Source organism: Rhodamnia argentea, chromosome 4, assembly GCF_020921035.1.
Source record: "Rhodamnia argentea isolate NSW1041297 chromosome 4, ASM2092103v1, whole genome shotgun sequence".
Taxonomy (NCBI): domain Eukaryota; kingdom Viridiplantae; phylum Streptophyta; class Magnoliopsida; order Myrtales; family Myrtaceae; genus Rhodamnia; species Rhodamnia argentea.
Window position 1 is genome coordinate 12,272,876 of NC_063153.1, and position 19,782 is coordinate 12,292,657.

The following is a 19,782-nucleotide window of genomic DNA, read 5'->3' on the forward strand; positions in this document are numbered from 1 at the left end:
ACAATAAATTATACCCAATAAAATATCATCTTATGATGCATCATTTTATCAATTTGCCTAGAAAAAGTTGTTAGTTTTAATTTATGGTCTCATTTTTTTAATTACAAAAGTTATATAACATGTTAGAAACTTTTAGTTATAACGAAATATGAACGCACAATTAACTGCCTCTTTTTTTTATGAAATAGCATAAGGGAAACTTTATTTCAAAGTTAAAAACTATAATTCGATCTGATTATCTAGTAGATTTAGACATTTTGAATGATTTTTCGTACTAAATTTGTAGGTTTATAATGTTAAACATCGTTGGATTGTGCTTCTTTTTTAGCTTTTCACATTTTAACCTGAATTGCAACATGAGGTTGAAAATTTATTTACATATTCTGCACTTTCAAACTCGCGTAAGATTGTTTAGGGAAAGTTTTAAGCAAATTTTAAAGTTTTGATCCATTTGTTACGAGATTGAATTTACAATCAACCCTAATTTCTTTCTTCGCAAGAGGAGTTGTACATCAAGAAGTTTCATGGCTTTTTTTTTTCTTTTTTTCATTTATACATTTATCATTTGATAATATTTAGCTATGATCAATATATACATTTGACATTTAACCATGCTTTAGCAAATTAACCTTTTCCATATTTTGATTAGTTTTTATTTTTCATTTTTTTTATCAAGATCTTCTCAGTAATTAAATTGAATTTTGATTTTCGACTTCGAAAAATAGTTTCACTCATGCTATTTAAAAAGCACTTAATCGTGTGTTCATAAGCTTCCATAAATACAAATTTCTTGTGAATGAAAATATGAGACTGTAAATTAAAATTGACAACATTCTCTAGGAAAAATAATAAGATTTGGTTAATTGATATCTTCATGGGCGTAATGGAGCAATTATATTGTGAAATTAATGAGAGATGATAGACATAATGGCAATTTTGTGGATTAGCGTGATAAAAAGGAAACAATAAATTGGAGAGAGAGACAGAGAGACAGAGAGACAGAGACAGAGAGAGGATATTTTGGTAAGTTAACTAGATGAAAGGAGTATCTTAACCAAAATGGGAGTGAAAATAGTACCGCCCCTAAATCATCAAAATTCATCGTTCTTTTATAAAATTCTTGTCGACTAGTTTGTGTTTTTCTTTTACAGCTTTAATATTTCCATGTAAAATTCATTGAGCATTTGTCGGGAAAATTACCAAAAAAATCCTAAACCTATTGCAATTGTGCCAATTCAGTCCTAAACTTTTTTTTTTTGCCGGTTCATTCCTAAGCTTTTTACAATTGTGTCAATTTAGTCCATCAAGAAAAATTTTAATATTTTTTTGAATTTTTTATTTTATTTTTTGTTTCTTTTCTTTACTTTCCTTTTTTTTTTCCTTCCATCTTCTTCTTCCTCCTTTAGCAAGACCAGCCAAAGGCGACAGCCAACGAGGTCGACCTCACCATCACTAGCCAAGGTCAGCCTCACCAGCCTAGATCTAGCGAGGTCTTGGCCGGTCTAGCCCGGTGACGGCGAGGTCTAGATTTGCGCAACTCTAATCCTACTTCGACACTCCCAATGGCAAGCTCTTCACACGGAGCTTCTTGCCCTTGGATCAAGAAGTCAAGACCACGGTCTTCATGACCCACGGCTACGGATCCGACACCGGCTAGCTCTTCCAAAAGATCTGCATCAAGTTCGTCACCTAGGGCTATGCCGTCTTCATGACCCACCTACCCACCCCTTGACTTCCTAGCTTCGTCAACCTAGATCTAGACCTTGCCATTTACGAGCGAAGCCGACCGAGACCGGATTTGGGCTAGCAAGGCCAACCTCGCCTTGCCATGCGAGGCTAACCCTCCCTAGTGGCCGACGAGGTCGATCTCATCGGCCTTCGCCTATGGCTGGTCCGGCTATATGAAGAAGAAGAAGATAGAAGGGGAAAAAAACAAAAAAAAAAAAGAAAAGAAAAAGAAATGTCATCGAACGATCGGCGTCGGCCGACGTCCATGTCAGCGCGGGCCAACTAAATTTGGCCAAATGAATTGAATTGAAAGGTTTAGGACTGTATCGACAAAAAAAAATTATTTATGACTAAATTGGTACAATTGCAACATATTTACAACTTTTTTATAATTTTTTCAACATTTGTCTCTATACTTGTTTTAGCCAAGGGTGCACATGGCAACACTTCTACTCTAAAAATCAACTTCATGCCCGAGTATAAGTTGATTTTTCTATTTCTAGAGAGAAGTAAATTTTTTTCACTTCTACAAGTGGCTCCTAAATTACTTCTTGAACAAAAAAATACTCCAAAAATAGAAAAATGAGGTTACGTAACCAAACGAATTTCCACTCTCGAAGTTGTGTTACTAAACAGATTTCTACTCTAAAAGCACTTCTTGAGCAAAAATTATACTTCAGAAGTGTTGTCATGTGCGCCTAATAGTTGGGCTAAATTATCCAATACCAACACGTTTGCACACGATTTGCACTCTATTTGCACATTTTGTTTGTACCAGATATATGCTATTATGACACTATTTGAACTCATTATTATGTTTAATTTGGTTATTTATATTTATTTTCTCTCATTAATCATGCTAAGACTTTAAATTGAAATAACCGTGTTTTGGATGTCAAGCAACTTGGTATATTCGGTGAAATTTAGTTTCTAATTTTGTTGATAATATCAACTCTTTTTTTTTTTTTTACAACGATTTAAATCGATACTCTTTTTTTAGATGAAATTATGAAATCCATGACTTTTTAACATGAAAATATCATGAATATATTTTTTGTCATGTCATGAGCCGGAAATGAGCCGGAAATCCTCCGACAGCGCCAACTTGGGTGTTACAAAAAAAGTTCTTAAAAAAGTCTAAAATGATTAAAAATAAATAAATGCATATTTTTCAGTGAAAGCAAAACACCAAAGTTAACCCTAGCTGAGTCGCAAGATAGCATTATGACAAAAGACGTTATTATGTCTGTTTAGTACATTTTCAACGTTAAGTAGGGCTCCATCAATCTCGGTTTGATTTGATGGTTTCTTCTTATTAAAAAGCAAGATCGAGATTTCCTTTTGTCATCGATGATCTAATCATTCAAGAAAATGAAGCATGAGATCTTTTTTCTATATCATTCTTCTCATCTCCTTGAAAATAATATATCCAATATCCAATCGAACGACTTCCCACTGAACCTCTGTATACACCCATGTAATCAGAAAACGTTGCATGAAATTTGGTTCTTTCTGGTCAGAGCAAGAAAACCCTAAAACATCAACCCTTTTACCTTAAACCAGTCGTACGATGATAAATCCTATTTGACATCACCATCTGCGTTGAAGAAAATCTCTGTGAAAGCAAAATCACGTTTCAGATTCCTGACTTTGTGCCGCTGTAGAATTTCTTGTCATATTCGTAAGTATCTAAGCGTCCAAAACCGAAATCTTTTCCTATTCGTGTATTTTCGGAAAACGTTTAAGCTTGTGCTGAAATTTCAACTTTAGGTGATTTGGATGTTCCTTAAGTCTGACTACCAGAAAATGACTAATCGCATAAATCAAACATAATGTTCAACCTCGCTTTTTTTTTTTTTTCCCTCATCTTTCCATAACGAAGGGATGATGATTTCGACATCAAACTTTCACCACTAATGAAATGATTTAAGACCGCAATTCATAAAACTAAATCTCCAGCACTTTAAATGATGATCACTTAAATCTCTTATATTTTCCAAAGTTAAATCTTTCTTGGTACATAAAATGAAACCGAATCATTGAACATTTTAGTAATTTAAACGCACAACGTGTGCTTATTTGGTGGTGTATAAATTAAGCCAGCGGCTTGGATCATAAATTACCCTTCTCAACAGCCCTCGGTCTAAAACTTTAAAACCCTAATCAAAATTCTCTAATTATAATGAGAAAAGGGCAATTTTTTTATTTAAAGATAACGGCAGATACAGTAAAGGTTCCCATCAAGAACTAGGAAAGGAGCAAGAACCGACGCAAACAAAAGATTCTACAATCTTTGCAAAAATATTCAACCGCGAAGATTCGCTGCAACTGCAAGTGCCTAACTCGAGAAAAACATGGAGACATCAGATTCGCATCTCAACTAAAAACCTAGGAGAGGGCGACGATGTCTACCGTCCGAAGTTACCTGTCATTAGAAAATTGTGCCCCAAATCTAATCTTGTCCAAATAAAATATTTCCTCTGACTGCGACTGATGCAAACATCTTCGTTTCTTTCTTTTGGTGGGAAGAGATTTGATTTGCCTCGAGTTGACCTTGACCACGCAGGAACGAAGGACTAATTGGGGAGATACTGTTCAAGATCCACACGCCAAATCGCCCCCCCATTTCGCACGCCAAATCTACGTGAAAACCATAACAGATATCTTCGGATGGGGAAGATAAGATTGTGTTCACATGAAATCTGCACAGCCCGCTGATTTTATTTTGCTGATTTGAGAATGATTAGAAGTCCGTCAATCTGAAATTTTGCTGCGTTTTGACCAGGATCAACCCAGAGATTTGATGTCTGACCAAAAAAATAAAAAAAACCAAGAGCTTTGATGGTACGGCAAGCAATGTTTAGTCAAGCCAAGAAATTCCAAATTCTTGCTAAGCTTCGTTTTACTAAATGACAAGCCCCCCGCCCCCCAACCCCCGCCCCCCCCACCAAACCCACCCACAACACACACACACACCCCAAAACCAACTTTAGCATTTATCCCAATTGTATCCTAAACATAAAATAGATTACTAAATGATATGATGAAACTCTAAAAGAGCTTGATAGCCATGACCTTGAAAAGTAGATTGCTACTTATATAATTTGATATCCAACTCGAGCAGTTTCGGATGTCATAAAAGTTAGTCTTATCTTTGTAAGTATCCTTCGATAGAGTATTACCTCTTACCGAGAAAATTACCAAAAAAGTATTAAATCTATTGTAATTGTGCAAATTTCAATCATAATTTTTTTTTGCCAATTGATTCCTGAACATTTTGCGTTTGCTCACATTCAGTCTATCCAGCCAACTTTGGCTAGTCGTGGCTCAAGTGATAAATTTTTATAATATTTTAATTTCTTTTTGATTTTTTTATTATTTTTTTCCTTCTCTTTCTTCCTCTAGCCGTTGGCCGGATCGGCAACCAGCCGGAGGCTAGGCCAGCAAGGTAGGAAAAAAAATAAAAAAACAAATAAAATTTTGAAAAAATGTTAAAAAGTTGTCACGCCAGTGCATGCCAACCAAAGTTGGCGAAATAGACCGAATTGAATAAATGCAAAAAGTTTAGAACTCAATTTATTAAAAAAATACTTATCATTAAATTGATACAATTACACTAGATTTAAGATTTTTTCGATAATTGTCTCGAGTATTACGTGTCCGATTTCCATTTTTTATTCCCCCTAATCACTCGCTAATAATTACTTTTTTAATCCATGTTGATATATTTTTTCTCTCAGAAACCCTATTGGTCGGTGATGACTCATTCTTGTCGCCCCAAGAAGTGGATACATCAACTGACGCAGCCGAATGTACTTTGAACTAAAAATTCTGATGATGGAGTCAAGAATCAAATGGGGCTGGTGGATTAGGACAAAGATGACATCCTCTATGCTAGAGATCATATCCATCTTGTATTTTTACAATTAGCATGTCTTATTAGGCCCCAGCAACATTTTTTTTTTTAATGCACAAAACAATTGACTAACTCCAATTTCACTGTGCCTAATACCCCCAAAGTCTCATTCATTAAAGTTTATTTTCCATCCAAGGGGAAACCTTTCTTTTGTAGCTTTCCCACACCAAGTGTTTGTCCAGATCACGATGGATAGTATGTCACATCTAGTAAAATTATAATCGAATAAACTTAAGTGCCGCCCTTGAAAAATCTCGATCAAAACGATGATGAAAACATTGAGAACCCTAATTAAAGCCCTCCCCGTATCCATACCAAATCTAGGGTAAAGCTAGCAAAAACAATTTAATGATGCGAAGAAGGTGACAACGTTTAGGTATCTGGGGACCATTTGAAGAAGGCATCGGGCATTAACCACGCATTTGAACTTGCATGTTGCCAAGGGAAGTATAGTTTCTTTCTTTTGGGGCACGTATTAAGAGGGGACTTTATAATAAATAAGGACCATCGCACCATCCTCTGAGGTTGCACGCACGACTCAAATTATTACAAGACTGAAAAGATAACAAGAAGGAGAACCTGACCGGCACAAGAAACCACTTTTAGGCTTCGTTTATTTTTTAAAAAATGAATGATTTAAAAAAAAATTTCTTGAAAATGCTCACTTGTATCGCTTGAAATGATATGTCAATGAAAAATATTTTTATTATCAACAGCAATTTATATCTAAATATTTTTGTTCATTCATTTTTGTAAGAAGTATAAGCGATCATTTTAAGAAATATTTTTTTAAAATATTTATTTTATGTGAAACAAACGGAGCCTTAATGTACACCGTTTGCTCCTCGGATCATACGTGAATCAACAATCAAGGATTGTTTAAGTCAATAAAATACCCTTATAAAATCATGATATCGGTGAAATGCAAACTAGAATTCAAGGGAATGACTCAAATACGATATTATATGCACCGAATTGTACGGACAGCAAACCTATATTTTTGCCCATAGCCTACTCACATCACATTTTTTCCCTTTACGTATGCCCTTTTTCTCTTCCGTTGAAATTTAATTTGACTGGACACAAATCACAGAGATGGTTACATAAATATATGTATGCGTACTCGCGAGCGTATCCAATTTATTATGTAATTTTAGATGCTCCTAGAAACAAGATATTACATTTATTATGAAGTGGTCCTGCCTTACCAGTTGCACCTTTCACCAATAAAACTATTGATCATCATTGAGGGCGATAATCAAAAAGAAAATGTTGCGCAATCCCACCGAACCTTATGTACCAAACCATATTGTGCCGTTGCATTAGGGAAGCCTTGGGGATTCCATGGTCCCACGGCCACGTCCAGGAAAGGGCACAAGGAAAAAGAAATCATAATACGACAGAACAGATAATGTAAAAATAGATTTGGATATTCTTCCTAAAAGATATGTTTTTTGAGTTTGCATTGTCATGCATGAAATTGTATGTGATTAAAAAAAAAAAACATTACACGAATGCTGATGTTAGCGTTCATTCTATCATCTCTATGCTTTTTCTGAATGATTACAGAAAGAAAACAGAATGGTGCGGAACTCCACCAGAGGTCAGTAAACATTGACCTCATAAAATATCCCACTAACCCAAAGAACCGGACAATTAGAAATAGTTAAAAAAAATTATCCAAAAAATAGTAAACCTATTGTACAACGGTCGATTTAGCCCTAAACCTTTCAATTATGTTAATTTAGCCCTAAACTTTTCAATTGTGCCAATTTAGTCCTAAACATTTTGATGATTTGTCAATTTAGTAGTAAATGCTTTGACAATTTATCAATGTAGTCCTTTTGTCCGATTATCGGAATAATAGGTTTAGGACTAAATTGATAAATCATAAAAAAATTTAGGATTAAATTGGCATAAATGAAAATTTTATGACCGAATTGGTCTCTATACAATGGGTTTAGGATTTTTTGGGTCAATTATCCCTAGCTAAAAATTATGGTGAATGTTAGAAACACGAGATTCCTGTGCTTGTTGGTATGAAGACTCATATCTACATCGTTTGCCTAAATCAGCACACGCAATTCCTTAATCACTACACTAATCTCGAGGGATTGCTTATCTACCCTTTTATGGAAAGAATGACTCAAGAACATCATTTAGTACGTCAATGCGTGTTTTCTTTGCAATACCTTTACCGGTAATTTTTTGAACTATCAGTCTTCATAAGTGCTTTGTATCACAAGCAGTACTCGAGTTATGTCATTAGCTAAACGAAGTCAAATGGAAACACCAAGCTTCTCACGTTAAAGTATTTAGGAAAGTTTTCAAATAAGAGCATAAAGTACCCTTACTTTCTCAAATAAAGACTTAAAGTGTACTTTACTTCAAATAAAGGCTTAAAGTTGTCATATTAGTATCAAATAAGAGCTCAAAATAGCCATGACAATTTCAAATAAGGACCTAACGCTAGCCGGCTAAATATTTTAGCCGGTCAAGGCACATTCGTCCAAAGAAGATTTTAGCTCTAAATTATTTTTTTTTCTTATCATTTTCTTTTTTTTTTCTTTATTGCAATCGATGAGGGTCGCCTCACCCAAGCCCTTGCCGACCGCGGGCGAGGCGACCCTCGCCATATCAAGCGAGGGTCGCTGGGACCTATGAGGGTGACCCCAACCAGCCCTCGGGAGCATCACCTGTGGCCATCGGCGAAAAGAAAATAAAAAATATATATAAAGGAAAAAAAAATAAAAAAAGTAAGAGACAAAATGCCCTTGACCAGCTCCAAGGTCAAGCCCTTTTTTTAGACTAACAGAGCCACTTTAAGTCTTTCTTTGAAATAAGATCCATTGCAGTCTCTTATTTGAGAAAATGATGGCATTTTCATGCCCTTATTTAGAACAAGATTCACTTCATGTCATTAGTTTACAAAAGAAGAGTACTTCTGACCCTTACTTAATTTTTTCCCAAGCATTTATCATTAACACTTTAAGATAACTTTTTTTTTTACTTTAAGATAACTTTGATTCACATTGATCTCTCCACTTTTAGACAGATTGATCCGGTCTCATCAATCGGATTTACCGGCCTCATTGATCCTTCAACGCCCGAGTTGACGCCAAAGTGAATGGCCTAAACATAAGATCATTTACAGTTGCTCCTATGTCCATTTCGTGCAACTATGCGATACGCGACAATTTAGATTGTGCAAAAGTATAGAAGAATGAGAATACTACCCAACAATTCCATGTGACGAAAGAGCCGCCTCTTTTGGGCGATGCATTGCGAAATAAAGGAGGTAGGTCTTAGCTTTACACGTAAAGAAAGATAGAGAATAAGCCATTAATGAAAAGAGAACCGCCATGATCTTTTCCCTAGTGCGGCGTATAAGTTCAATGTCTTTTCATGGCCTCCAAAAGAGATTACGATATCTTTGCAATTTATGCATATTTAAGATATATCTACTTTGGTAGGTGCAATTCATGCCTCGAATTCTCCTATCGTATCTCCTTTGCCTTTATTCATCAAATGGCACCGGTGTGTAGCATCCAAATATGCAAGCTGCATATCACCCAAAAAAAAAAAAAAAGGAAGTGGGAAAATTATTTTTTCGGGGGGCATTAATTTCCGGTGGGTCGATATTCTTATAATACATACAGTTGAAGTAATTGCCACCAAATAGCAGTTTGGATTCGGAGATATATGTGTTTAAGTCCCCCTAGACAACAGAATATATCGAAGAGATATGAAGAGATTTATGCTGACTCCACGTTAGGTGTGATTGATACCCTCAGTTTGTCCATGATTTATTCATATTGTCCGTAACCTTCAATGCATATGCTCAATTTCAACCCTTCTTTTGTTATAGGATTTTGCGAATATGCCAAATTTGTTGGTACTTCATGAGCTGACCTGTCCAAAAGCAGATTTTCGTGATTCTCTAGGTGTTTCCTCGCGTCAAGAGAATCCAAATAAACTTATGACATTTTCACTACTATAGTCCATCACTAGAAAGGGAGAGAGAGACCATAATGCTCGTTTATTTTTGCGAAAATCTTCATTGCGTTTTCATGCGAAATATGGGCTCCGGACTGCCCCATATCTTAACTGAGTCAGTTAGATGACAGAAGCTTGTTCAACATCTCGATTTACCGGTTGTTTCGCCCAAAATTTGCGGCGGGATGCCTTTTAAAGTGTAGATTGATGAGTAAAATCGGCAAAAGTTGTGAAAGATCTTTCGTCGATTCTTGAACAGGAAACGTAAACGACGAGAAAATTAAAAGTATCGCAATTGGAGACAATTGCGTCCACCCATATAAAGGTATTGGTGTTCTTTGATTGATTGGCAGTTTCTCCGGACTACAATTGAAGTATTTATACCTATGGCCGCCAGTTTACAACACGAAAAAAAACAAATGCAGTTTAGGTTGCCCCTATCAGCGAATCCTATTTACAAACAGCTAATCAACAATAACCGACTCCACTACTCAACAGTTGTTCCTCCTCCACTACTTCAACGGTTGTGTCTTCCCCACGATTGCCACAATCAATCTCTCGTTGACTTCTCAATTTAGATAGAGATTGCCAACACTGATCATAACGATCCAAAGTAACTCCTGTCACAGTATATTCCAAAAGGCTAATACCAATAGGGGAAAGGACAGAGTAATTTGAATGAAAATCCCAATCAAGGGTCTATCAATCATACAAACCGTTGGTCGATCTCGATAACTAAACAAAGTCTTCGTCTGATAGATTTGTATATTAAACAGACTTCACCAGCTAGCTAATGTTAAATTAGGTGGCATGTTTCATGACTGAATGATTGGTGCCTAAGAACTCTTCGATATCACAACTTTGACAAAATGAATACTACTTAATACATTGGAATTCCAACCTTGATATATATTCAATTGCTATAATTTCCTAAGGTTTATTAGAGTTGGGTTTGACCCACATTTATTCATTATCTTATGAACTTTGAGCGGTGATTTATTTGCCTTTACATACGTATTTGCATGTGATCAATTCGAATTAAAGATAGCTTAGACCCACAAGCAGTGGGAAGAGAGCCTGTATCTGCCAGCTCAATCTTCATTTATCTGTAATGCATTATTGGAACTAAATGCAAATTATGATTCTGTTATTTATTAATTCCCATGTTCTTGGTATTTTTTATTTTTTATCTAATGTTTTTTTTTTTTTTGTTGTGATCTAGGTCGCGGACGCTGCACTGCACCATAAGCTGTCAACTCATCAGCTCCCGTTGACTTTCCTATACGAAATGCAGTTTTGACATTTGTGAGGCTCAACGAAAACTATAAAGTAATCTCGAGCGCGATTATCAGAGAAGGAACCATGTTTTAAGGAAAGGAAAATTACATTAAAATTCAGTAAGAGATAATTAATTTGTTTTAAATTTAAAATGCTGCGGACAAGACATCTCTAACAACCTGTACATGCTAATGTCTCAGATTGGTAGACAGTATGAGTCACTGCAGCACAGCAGTGTCTAATTCTTTTATGTCTGATTTCCTGCTTATTGTACTGTTATCGTCCCGCTTAGTGTTTAGGGTGCGTTTGCTCGTGGAAAAATTTCATGCCAAAAGAAATTATTTTCTAAAAAATAATTTTTCAAAAAAATGGTTAGTTGTCCTTTATTTGATAATTATTTGATCGAAAACGTTTTACGGTGTTTATATTTTATTTGAAAAATAATTTCAATCTCATGATTTTTTCTCAAGCAAAAAGAAAATTCCAAAATTCTTAATATATTTTTTATATTAATTGTTTTTATTTTCTTTTTTTTTTCCTTGCTCCGCTGATAACCACGGGTGACGACCGGTGACCAAAGGAGCAAGAAGGAAAAAAAATTAAAATAAAATATTTAAAAAATCGAGATGAGCAATTTCGAAAAATAATTTCATCTCTTTAGATTTAGGAATTAACTTTCCTAATTTTATGCATGAATTTTTTGTTGACAGGAAATCATTTTCATTTGATTAAGTTATTTTCTACTGAAAGTCTAGAAAACTAATTCCGGAAAAATACTTTCACTCAAACAAACACACCCAACGTGTGTATAGAGTGGATTCTTTTGGTTCTTTTCTTATGATTGTACTTTAGAAATTACAGTCATATAAGTTTTCAACAAGGGTCGAAGTCGCGAAAAGGTAATCGAGAATATTCCTATTTTCATCCATTAAATCTCTTAAAAACAATTCTGGCTGAATGTTTCTTATGTCACAACATTTTAGGGTCATTCTCCAACAAAAGCAAACCTTTCTTGACATGTTTACTCTGTGACTTGTCCTTCGACGTAATATCTAATGTGCGCACGCGGTTGCACACATACAAAAAATGGACATTTAAAAAGTCGAGCAAAAAAAAAAAGATTATTGCAAAAAATATGAATGATTAGATAATGGATTGACAAAAACCACGCGATATATGTTATCGTATAGATATATAACTAACGAAAAAAAAAATACAGCCCAATTCGGAAATTTTTTTCAGGCAAGTTGTTGAAGAATAAGACAGAGAGAAAATATAGTTATTAGCTTACGCATTTGCCCTTTAATATAATATCATAATATCAGTAATATAAGTTAATAAGAATATTTGGAGAAGATAAAAAAATAATTGAGATCTCCAAAATATAATTTATTATCATCAATAACTTAGCATTGAGAGATTTAGCTAAGCCTTATTTATCAAATAAGGAATTTGGAAGATAGCTACTAGAGTCCGTCTGTAATTGGGGATCATACAAGAAGGGATGGGCACTCATGTAATATCTTTACATCTTTCGCTGAAAAATGTTACCACCAAAGGAAAAATTTGTCAAAAAAAATCCTAAACCTAATACAATTTTTTAAATCATTTAATTTTATCAATTAAGTCCTAAATGTTTCCACCTTTTGCCAATTGAGTCCATGCAGCCAATTTTGTCCGGAAATCGCTGACATGAATATCAACCGTCTTACATGACTCGGCCGGCGCTAATGTGGATAATTTTTAGTGACATTTTTTTTTTCTTTTTCTTTGCTTTTTCTTTTCCTTTCTTTTTTAGTTCAAAGGGCTGGCAACCCTTGTTAACCCCAAGACAAGGGCAGCAAAGCTCTTGCCAGCTGCGGGCAAGTGATTGCAGCCTCTCACCGAGACCGATGAGGGCGTCGCGAGCCATCGCTATGGTCGGCGTGGGCCACAACCCTCGCCCATGGCTGGCGAGGGCTTCGTGGCCCTCACTTAGGGGTCTACCCCTCGCCGAGGCGGTGAGGATGTTGTGAGCCCTCGTTATGGTTGATGAATGTCGCGACCCTCGCGCTTGACCGGCGGAAGCTTCGTGGCCCTCACCAAGGACCGACAGGGTCACCGGCCCTTTGAACCAAGAAAAAAGAAAAACTTTGATATATTATTAAAAGTTATTCATGTCAAGACCGATCGTGCCACGTAAGATGGTCGGTGTCCACTTTTAAGCTATTTTCAATCAAAATTGATCGGATGGACCCAATTGGCAATTGGTGAAAATGTTTAGGACTCAATTAGATAAATTAAAAGGTTTAGGATTGTATTAGCAAAAATGCAATAAGTTTAGGAGTTTTTGGATAATTTTCCTACCGATGAACATGTTGCTAGTTTAAAAAATAACACCACGCAATCTGTGGTCTTTCCCTGACGCCATACACAAACAATTTACCCCATTCCCTTGTTCCAAAAGCCATTTGTAACACTTAGAAGGGCGCTCGTGAGAACATCGGAAAGGTCGACGACTACAAGGTTGTTAAGGAAAATTTAAGTGCCAAAACCAAAGCATTGACTAAACGAATTTTGTTTAAGAAAGGAAAAAAAGAGTTGACCCCCGCTCGGTCAGTTAATTTTTCTCAAAGAAGAAGCGTGGGAAGCCGGCGAAGAGGGAGAATGAATAGACGAGACATACGTCTCGAGACACATTGGATAATAGAAGTTAGCTTAGGCGAGGCCAGCCCTCGCCGGTCGTCGACGCATAGGCCATGAAAGGAAAAAAAATTGAAAAAATAATTCAAACAGACGATTAAAACTTTGTTAAACTATCCACGTCAGCAATAGCGGTATCACGAAGGACGGCTGTCGTTCATGTCGGAAGAGAGAACATTCGAATTCTTGGCCTCCATTTCACTTACAATCGGCATGTATGGAAACATGCGGAAGATGAAACACAAAAGCGGAGATTATCTATACCTCATACAGACACACGAACAAACCCATTAGATCACGTGGGTTCCATGTGGATCTCACATATTGCAAGTGATCACATGATCCGGCTACTGTTAAGTTATTGTCAAAAAGTATATACGTTTTGCCGGTCACCTTCTCGAAATGGAGAGAGTCGGACAAGATTTTACCTGTCTACTACAGTCCATTGGAGGAAAAAAAAAAGAATTAGAGTGCTTAACATTGAGCTCATACGTTCACAAGCAAATAAGCATGGAGATGGCATCGCCACCTTTTTTCCAAAAAATTTTTTTTTTAAGGAAAAAGGGTCAAGTTAGGAAAAAGGCTAAAAAAGGGAAACAGAGCTTATAAAGATTATGTGTCTGTCAAATATAAAACTTGAATAAACATGGGAGTGGCAGACAGATGATGGCGATAGGGATCATAAGTTTTAGACAGGATATCGAGCACAGGCCGATGCTGACGTCATAATTCGATCCATAATGCCTTCCTAATCGAACACAAAGTCCCCCTTAATTCCAAAAATAATCCACACCAGCCGCTATTTAAGCCCCCCCTCCTCTCTCTGTCTAGAGAGAGAGAGAGAGAGACTTCTCATTCTTCACACTTCGCCCGGATATCTCTATATATAGAGAGAGAGAGAGAGAGAGAGAGAGAGAGAGTCTAGAGAGAGAACCGAAGAACGAAAGAATCAAAAGCTTCGAATTTTTCCATTTTTCCTTTGATTCAGAGAAGCGGGAACGAAGAACAGAGGCGCAATCAATCGACCCTCGAAGCTCAAATGATGATAGCTTATGCGGAGCGCTTCGTCCACGAGAACGACAGCGAGATGAGGCAAGACGACGGCGTCTCTGGCCTGGACCTCCAGCTCCAGGGGACCCTAGACTGGTCCCCCGCGGCGACCGCCTCCGCCTCCAAGGACTTCGGCGGCCTCCGCTCGGCCAAGCCCCTCGCCGTCGTCCGCCCCTCAGGCTCCGACGACGTGGCCCGCTCCGTCAAGGCCGCCCTCCGGTCGCCCAACCTGACCGTCGCCGCCAGGGGCAACGGCCACTCCATCAACGGCCAGGCCATGTCGGACGGCGGCCTCGTCGTCGACATGCGCTCCGCGGACACCGACCACTTCCAGGTCGTCGGCGGCGGGTGCGGGGCCGACTACGCTGTCGTCGCCGGAGGGGCATTATGGGAAGACGTCCTGGAGCGGTGCCTGCGGTACGGCCTCGCGCCGCGGTCGTACACCGACTTCCTGGGCCTGACGGTGGGGGGGACGCTGTCCAACGCCGGGCTCAGCGGCCAGGCCTTCCGCTACGGCCCGCAGACGTCGAACGTGACGGAGCTGGAGGTCGTGACCGGCCTGGGCGAGACGCTGATTTGCAGCCGCAGCGACAACTCCGAGCTCTTCTTCGCCGTCCTCGGCGGACTTGGCCAATTCGGCATAATCACCAAGGCAAAAATCTTGCTTCAACCCGCACCTGATATGGTACGAACACCACTCTTCAATTTCCCCGTTCTTTTTTGGATTTATTTCCTTTTTTTATTTAATTTAGGCGAATTTTTTTCCCGAAATATTTATATGTTGTGGTGGTGGGCAATTTCTGCAGGTGCGGTGGATAAGAGTGGTGTATGCGGATTTTGGCGAGTTCACCCGGGACGCTGAGTCGCTGGTGACTCGGCCGGACGGCGACACGTTCGACTACATCGAAGGGTTCGCGTTCGTGAACAGCGACGACCCGGTCAACGGCTGGCCCACCGTGCCGCTCGACCGGGACCAGCGGTTCGACCCGGCCCGGCTGGCCCCAGACGCCGGCTCGGTTCTCTACTGCCTCGAGCTGGGCCTCCACCACCAGGGCAGCGACTCTCCCTCGTCCGTCGATTCGGTAACGACACCTCCTAATGAAATTGCGTCCATCAATCGTGCATTCATTTCTTTCCCCACGCCTCGCTGAAAAAAATGGTCTTAGTCAACGTGGAAAAAAGATCACGATAGACGACGTTCCACGTATGGATTATATAGCCTAAAGCATCACAAACGAGAGCCAATAGTCTTCTTGACTCCGATTTCCGATGCAAGCTTGGTTTTCTTCAAACACGTACGTTTTTGTAACGCTTATATCATCCGACGTACCGATGGGACATCACTCGTTCAAAGTCCCCAGTGGCACGTGATCGTTATCAACACTTGTCTATTCTTTTTCCAGGGTCATTTTTTTTTCAATATATTTACCATAATATATAGAATTTCTTAGCAAGAATGCCGCATGGAAAGTTGGACATGGAGCGAGTTTTCGTAGTTCCGGGTTTTGACCTCGGTTTTTGGGGGTGGGCCGGCACGTGGGAAGTGTCCGAGCTGGACAGGCGAGAGGACAAAAATTGGCGATTTGCCTGGTTGGACTCACACGTGTACAAAGCTCAGCGACTGCAGACGATGAGGACGATTGCCCCCCCTCCCCCTACTCCCCACTCTCTAACCCATTTCTTCCCTTTTCTCTCCCCACCATCATAACTCATTTGAAGGAAAAAAAAAAGGGGGAGGGGGGAAATATTTCGGGGTGAAAAAAATTAGTGCGACTCATCGATTACCCCGGCGACTAAAACAAATTAGCAAAATAAAAAAAAATTAATTCCTTTTTTCGAATTTTAAATGATTTTGTCTTTGTGGGAGTTACTTCACCACTGAAGGTGACGGGACAGCCGTAGATGCATCTTCCATTGGATTTTCTGACATCACCCACCCCCCATGCCGCCGTAACTGCCCCCGCACTTGCCCGCGAATCACAGGAATGACACCGCGCGGGGGCGCTGCGGTGTCACTTTCGGAGTTAGGGCGTCCGGTCGGGGCTATTTTGGGGAAAACGAGCCTGGTCCTATTGAGTTGTTGCTGTCCCCGTTGCCTGATCGCGGAGATTTTGCCCTGACGTCGTTGGTCCCCTCCCCACGCACGCGCACGCACGCGCACCCACCGCAAACGGCCAGACCCACGTCATTTTCTGGAATCTGTATCTCATCTGTTGGCGTGGAATTTTACCCGAATGCCCCCGGCGTGACGATTTCTCAATTTTGCGTTGATTTTTTTTTTCTTTTTTTTTCCACAGGTGGCGGGGAGATTGCTCGGGCGGCTGGGATTCGTGGAGGGGCTGGAGTTCCGGCGGGACGTGAGCTACGCGGAGTTCCTGCTGCGGGTGAAGCACGCGGAGCGGCACGCCAAGGCCACCGGCCTCTGGGATGCACCGCACCCGTGGCTGAACCTGTTCGTCTCCAAGGCCGACATCGCCGACTTCGATCGGACAGTGTTCAAGGGCATCCTGAAGGACGGCGTCGGCGGGCCCATGCTGGTCTACCCCATCCTCCGGACCAGGTCAGCAAAACCTTCTTTTCCCCCCCCGGTTTTTTTCCGAATTTGCATTTCGATGGCCCCTCCCGTCGAATCTGTCACGTGCATTGACTGACGTCTATAGTTTGTCACGTGATGAACGCGTGGCTGGATTTGGATTACGTTGGGAGGGAGGAAAAAAATATGGACGGAAATTTTTTTGGAGTTTGAAAAATTTTAGATCTTAAATATGATTCAAATAGACTATTTATGGACGGTTTTATTTGAATAATGTCACGTATATCACAAAAATTTCGAATAATCCAAATCCCTCGTGGATAGGATATGGTATAATTCGATACACACACGAGTAACACAGTTTCAGTTGCATCCCGATTCACGAACCCGCCATACTTCGGTGGGGCCCCCCTGAAGGCGTTGTTCCTGTTCTCGGGCCGCCACGTGTCGCGACCTCACCGCGTGACTAGGTTTGGGCCGGTGGCTGGGGCGGCAACGTGGCGGTGGGGGCCCTGTGGGACCCGCGGATATGAATTCTTGTCCCTTCTTATTCAGAACGATATGCTGACTGTTGTTACTGACCATCATTAAATCTGGTGGTTAAGATTCCGATGAGCGGGTGTGTGTGTATATATATTTTGTCGTCCTCTTACTCCCGCTCTGATGTCAGCCCAACCCGGGGGGGACCCGACCCTTTGAATTGCCCCGCTGACGGTTGTACCGTCTGTACTCTGCATCCCACCTTACCCAATCAACCCCCCCGGCAGCCGAGCCAAGATGATACACGTCAAAGCTCGAAATCAAACTTCGATTTGTGTATTTGGTCTTTGGCAATGCAATTCGAGCCTGATGGAGCTCTAGCTCTATCTTGACTCGATTAGAATATCGGATGGCCTCGAGATCGAGTTCGAATTAGATAAGCTCCGATTTCTCTTTGTTTTTTATCATAAAAATCGAGACGCACCGCATGTTGCGAACCCATCGAGCTGACCATCGGTGGAGTCGGATATTTGGCTCAAAGCGGTGCTCTACTTAGCTAGATTATTTTATAGACGAAACCCCAGAAATCGAATCGACTCAATCTTGTGCCGGGCCGAGAACGTCATCGGTAGGGTGTTTGGCGTTAGGCGCTGGGTGAGTTGGCGTATGAGCAAAAGAGTACATTGAGAAATGGTACTTTGCGATAATAAAGCAAAGAAGAAAAGAAGATTGAGGGGACCACGCGAAATCTCAATTTTGTACAGGAAATTCGTGCTTCTTTTGGTTGCGTCACCTTTTGGCACAGGCTTTTGGGCCTTTTCAATGAACGGGGAGGGGAGGTCGCCGTTGTGGTCAATTTTATTATTACCTTTTCTTGTTTTTTTCAATTTGTTTTCTTTTTTGCCTTTTAAAACTTTTTTTATTTTTTGAAGGCTGAATCCTTTATGACCTATGGGTTGATGTAAAGCAGAGCGGTGAAAAGGTACGGGTGGTACTTTGAGGGGCGTTTTCGTCATTGCATGTCCGCCCTTTTTGTAGAAAATGAGATATCGAGAGATGTTACTTTCGTTGGCCAGTCTGCTGCCATTTGGGAAACGACAAGCGTTTTTATTCGCCAACCCAATTATTATATGACACTTTCCCTACTTTGTCCTGGCTCTTGCCCCGTGGATTTCCTATGACAACTTGTATTAGAAGGTGGTTAATGAAAATTGTTTGACGATTTTGTGAATTGCCTCAGGTGGGACAAGCGCACGTCCGTGGTGTTGCCGGAATCCGGCGAGATTTTCTACCTCGTGGCCTTGCTCCGGTACGCTCTCCCGTACCCGGATGGCCCGTCAGCCGACAAGGTGGTCTCGCAGAACCGTGACATCCTACAGGCCTGCGACAAGAACGGGTTCGACTACAAGCTGTACCTCCCCTACTACCAGTCGCAGGAGGAGTGGAAGCGGCACTTCGGGAAGCAGTGGGCGAGGTTCGTGGAGAGGAAGGCGAGGTTCGACCCGATGGCCATCCTCGCGCCGGGGCAGAAGATCTTCTCGAGATCATCGGTGCCCGGTAAGATGGCGTGCGATGGCAGCGGGTTGTAAGAAGGGGGGTTGGAAGGGGGTCGCCCTGTTGGCATCTGCGTTAGGTTTTTGTCTTTCCTTCGGTGGGTTTTTTCATTGCAAGATTTGTTCTGAACAATGTTGGAGCAATATGTAAATGAAATATTTTTCATGGCCAAAAATGGAAAATTGTTTCTAGGGCTTTTCCCCCCGTTACATGTGGAAAAGACGGAAATGGGTCCATGCCAATATCAAGCTGTAAAGCAACCGAGGTCAAATCATATAATACAGCCCCAATCAATCTTTTGGACAGTCCAATGTCCAATGTCTCATCCGTGGAAATCTTACCTAGTCCTTAAGTTCATGATTAGTTCAAAAAGATTGGTTGACTATGACAATACCAACAGCCCCATTTACATGTTATTTTCAATGGTCAATGATTTGCGACACCAGAGGATAAGAAAGGAATCCGAACTACACATGGACAATAGGCATCAGATTCTCAAAATTTCAAAAAAAAATAAATTCCCATGCAAAACGAAATCAGACAACTCAAAAGCTGCCCACTTTTT

At 40.1% G+C, this 19,782-nt stretch overlaps 1 protein-coding gene across 1 annotated transcript; it reads left to right on the forward strand.

The window, feature by feature from the left end:
• The first annotated feature begins 14,493 nt into the window (after positions 1-14,493).
• On the forward strand, positions 14,494-19,407 carry LOC115746762 (cytokinin dehydrogenase 7). The gene is made up of 4 exons (XM_030682674.2): positions 14,494-15,335; positions 15,457-15,732; positions 16,948-17,210; positions 18,904-19,407. The coding sequence occupies exons 1-4, from the start codon at positions 14,640-14,642 to the stop codon at positions 19,250-19,252; spliced, it is 1,584 nt and encodes a 527-aa protein (XP_030538534.1). The 5' UTR covers positions 14,494-14,639; the 3' UTR covers positions 19,253-19,407.
• Positions 19,408-19,782: the final 375 nt, after the last annotated feature.

Coding starts and splice junctions, on each gene's coding strand:
- LOC115746762 (XM_030682674.2), top strand. CDS start 14,640: ATGATGATAGCTTATGCGGAGCGCTTCGTCCACGAGAACGACAGCGAG. Junction 15,336..15,456: donor TTCAACCCGCACCTGATATG/GTACGAACACCA, acceptor CAATTTCTGCAG/GTGCGGTGGATAAGAGTGGT. Junction 15,733..16,947: donor CTCCCTCGTCCGTCGATTCG/GTAACGACACCT, acceptor TTTTTTCCACAG/GTGGCGGGGAGATTGCTCGG.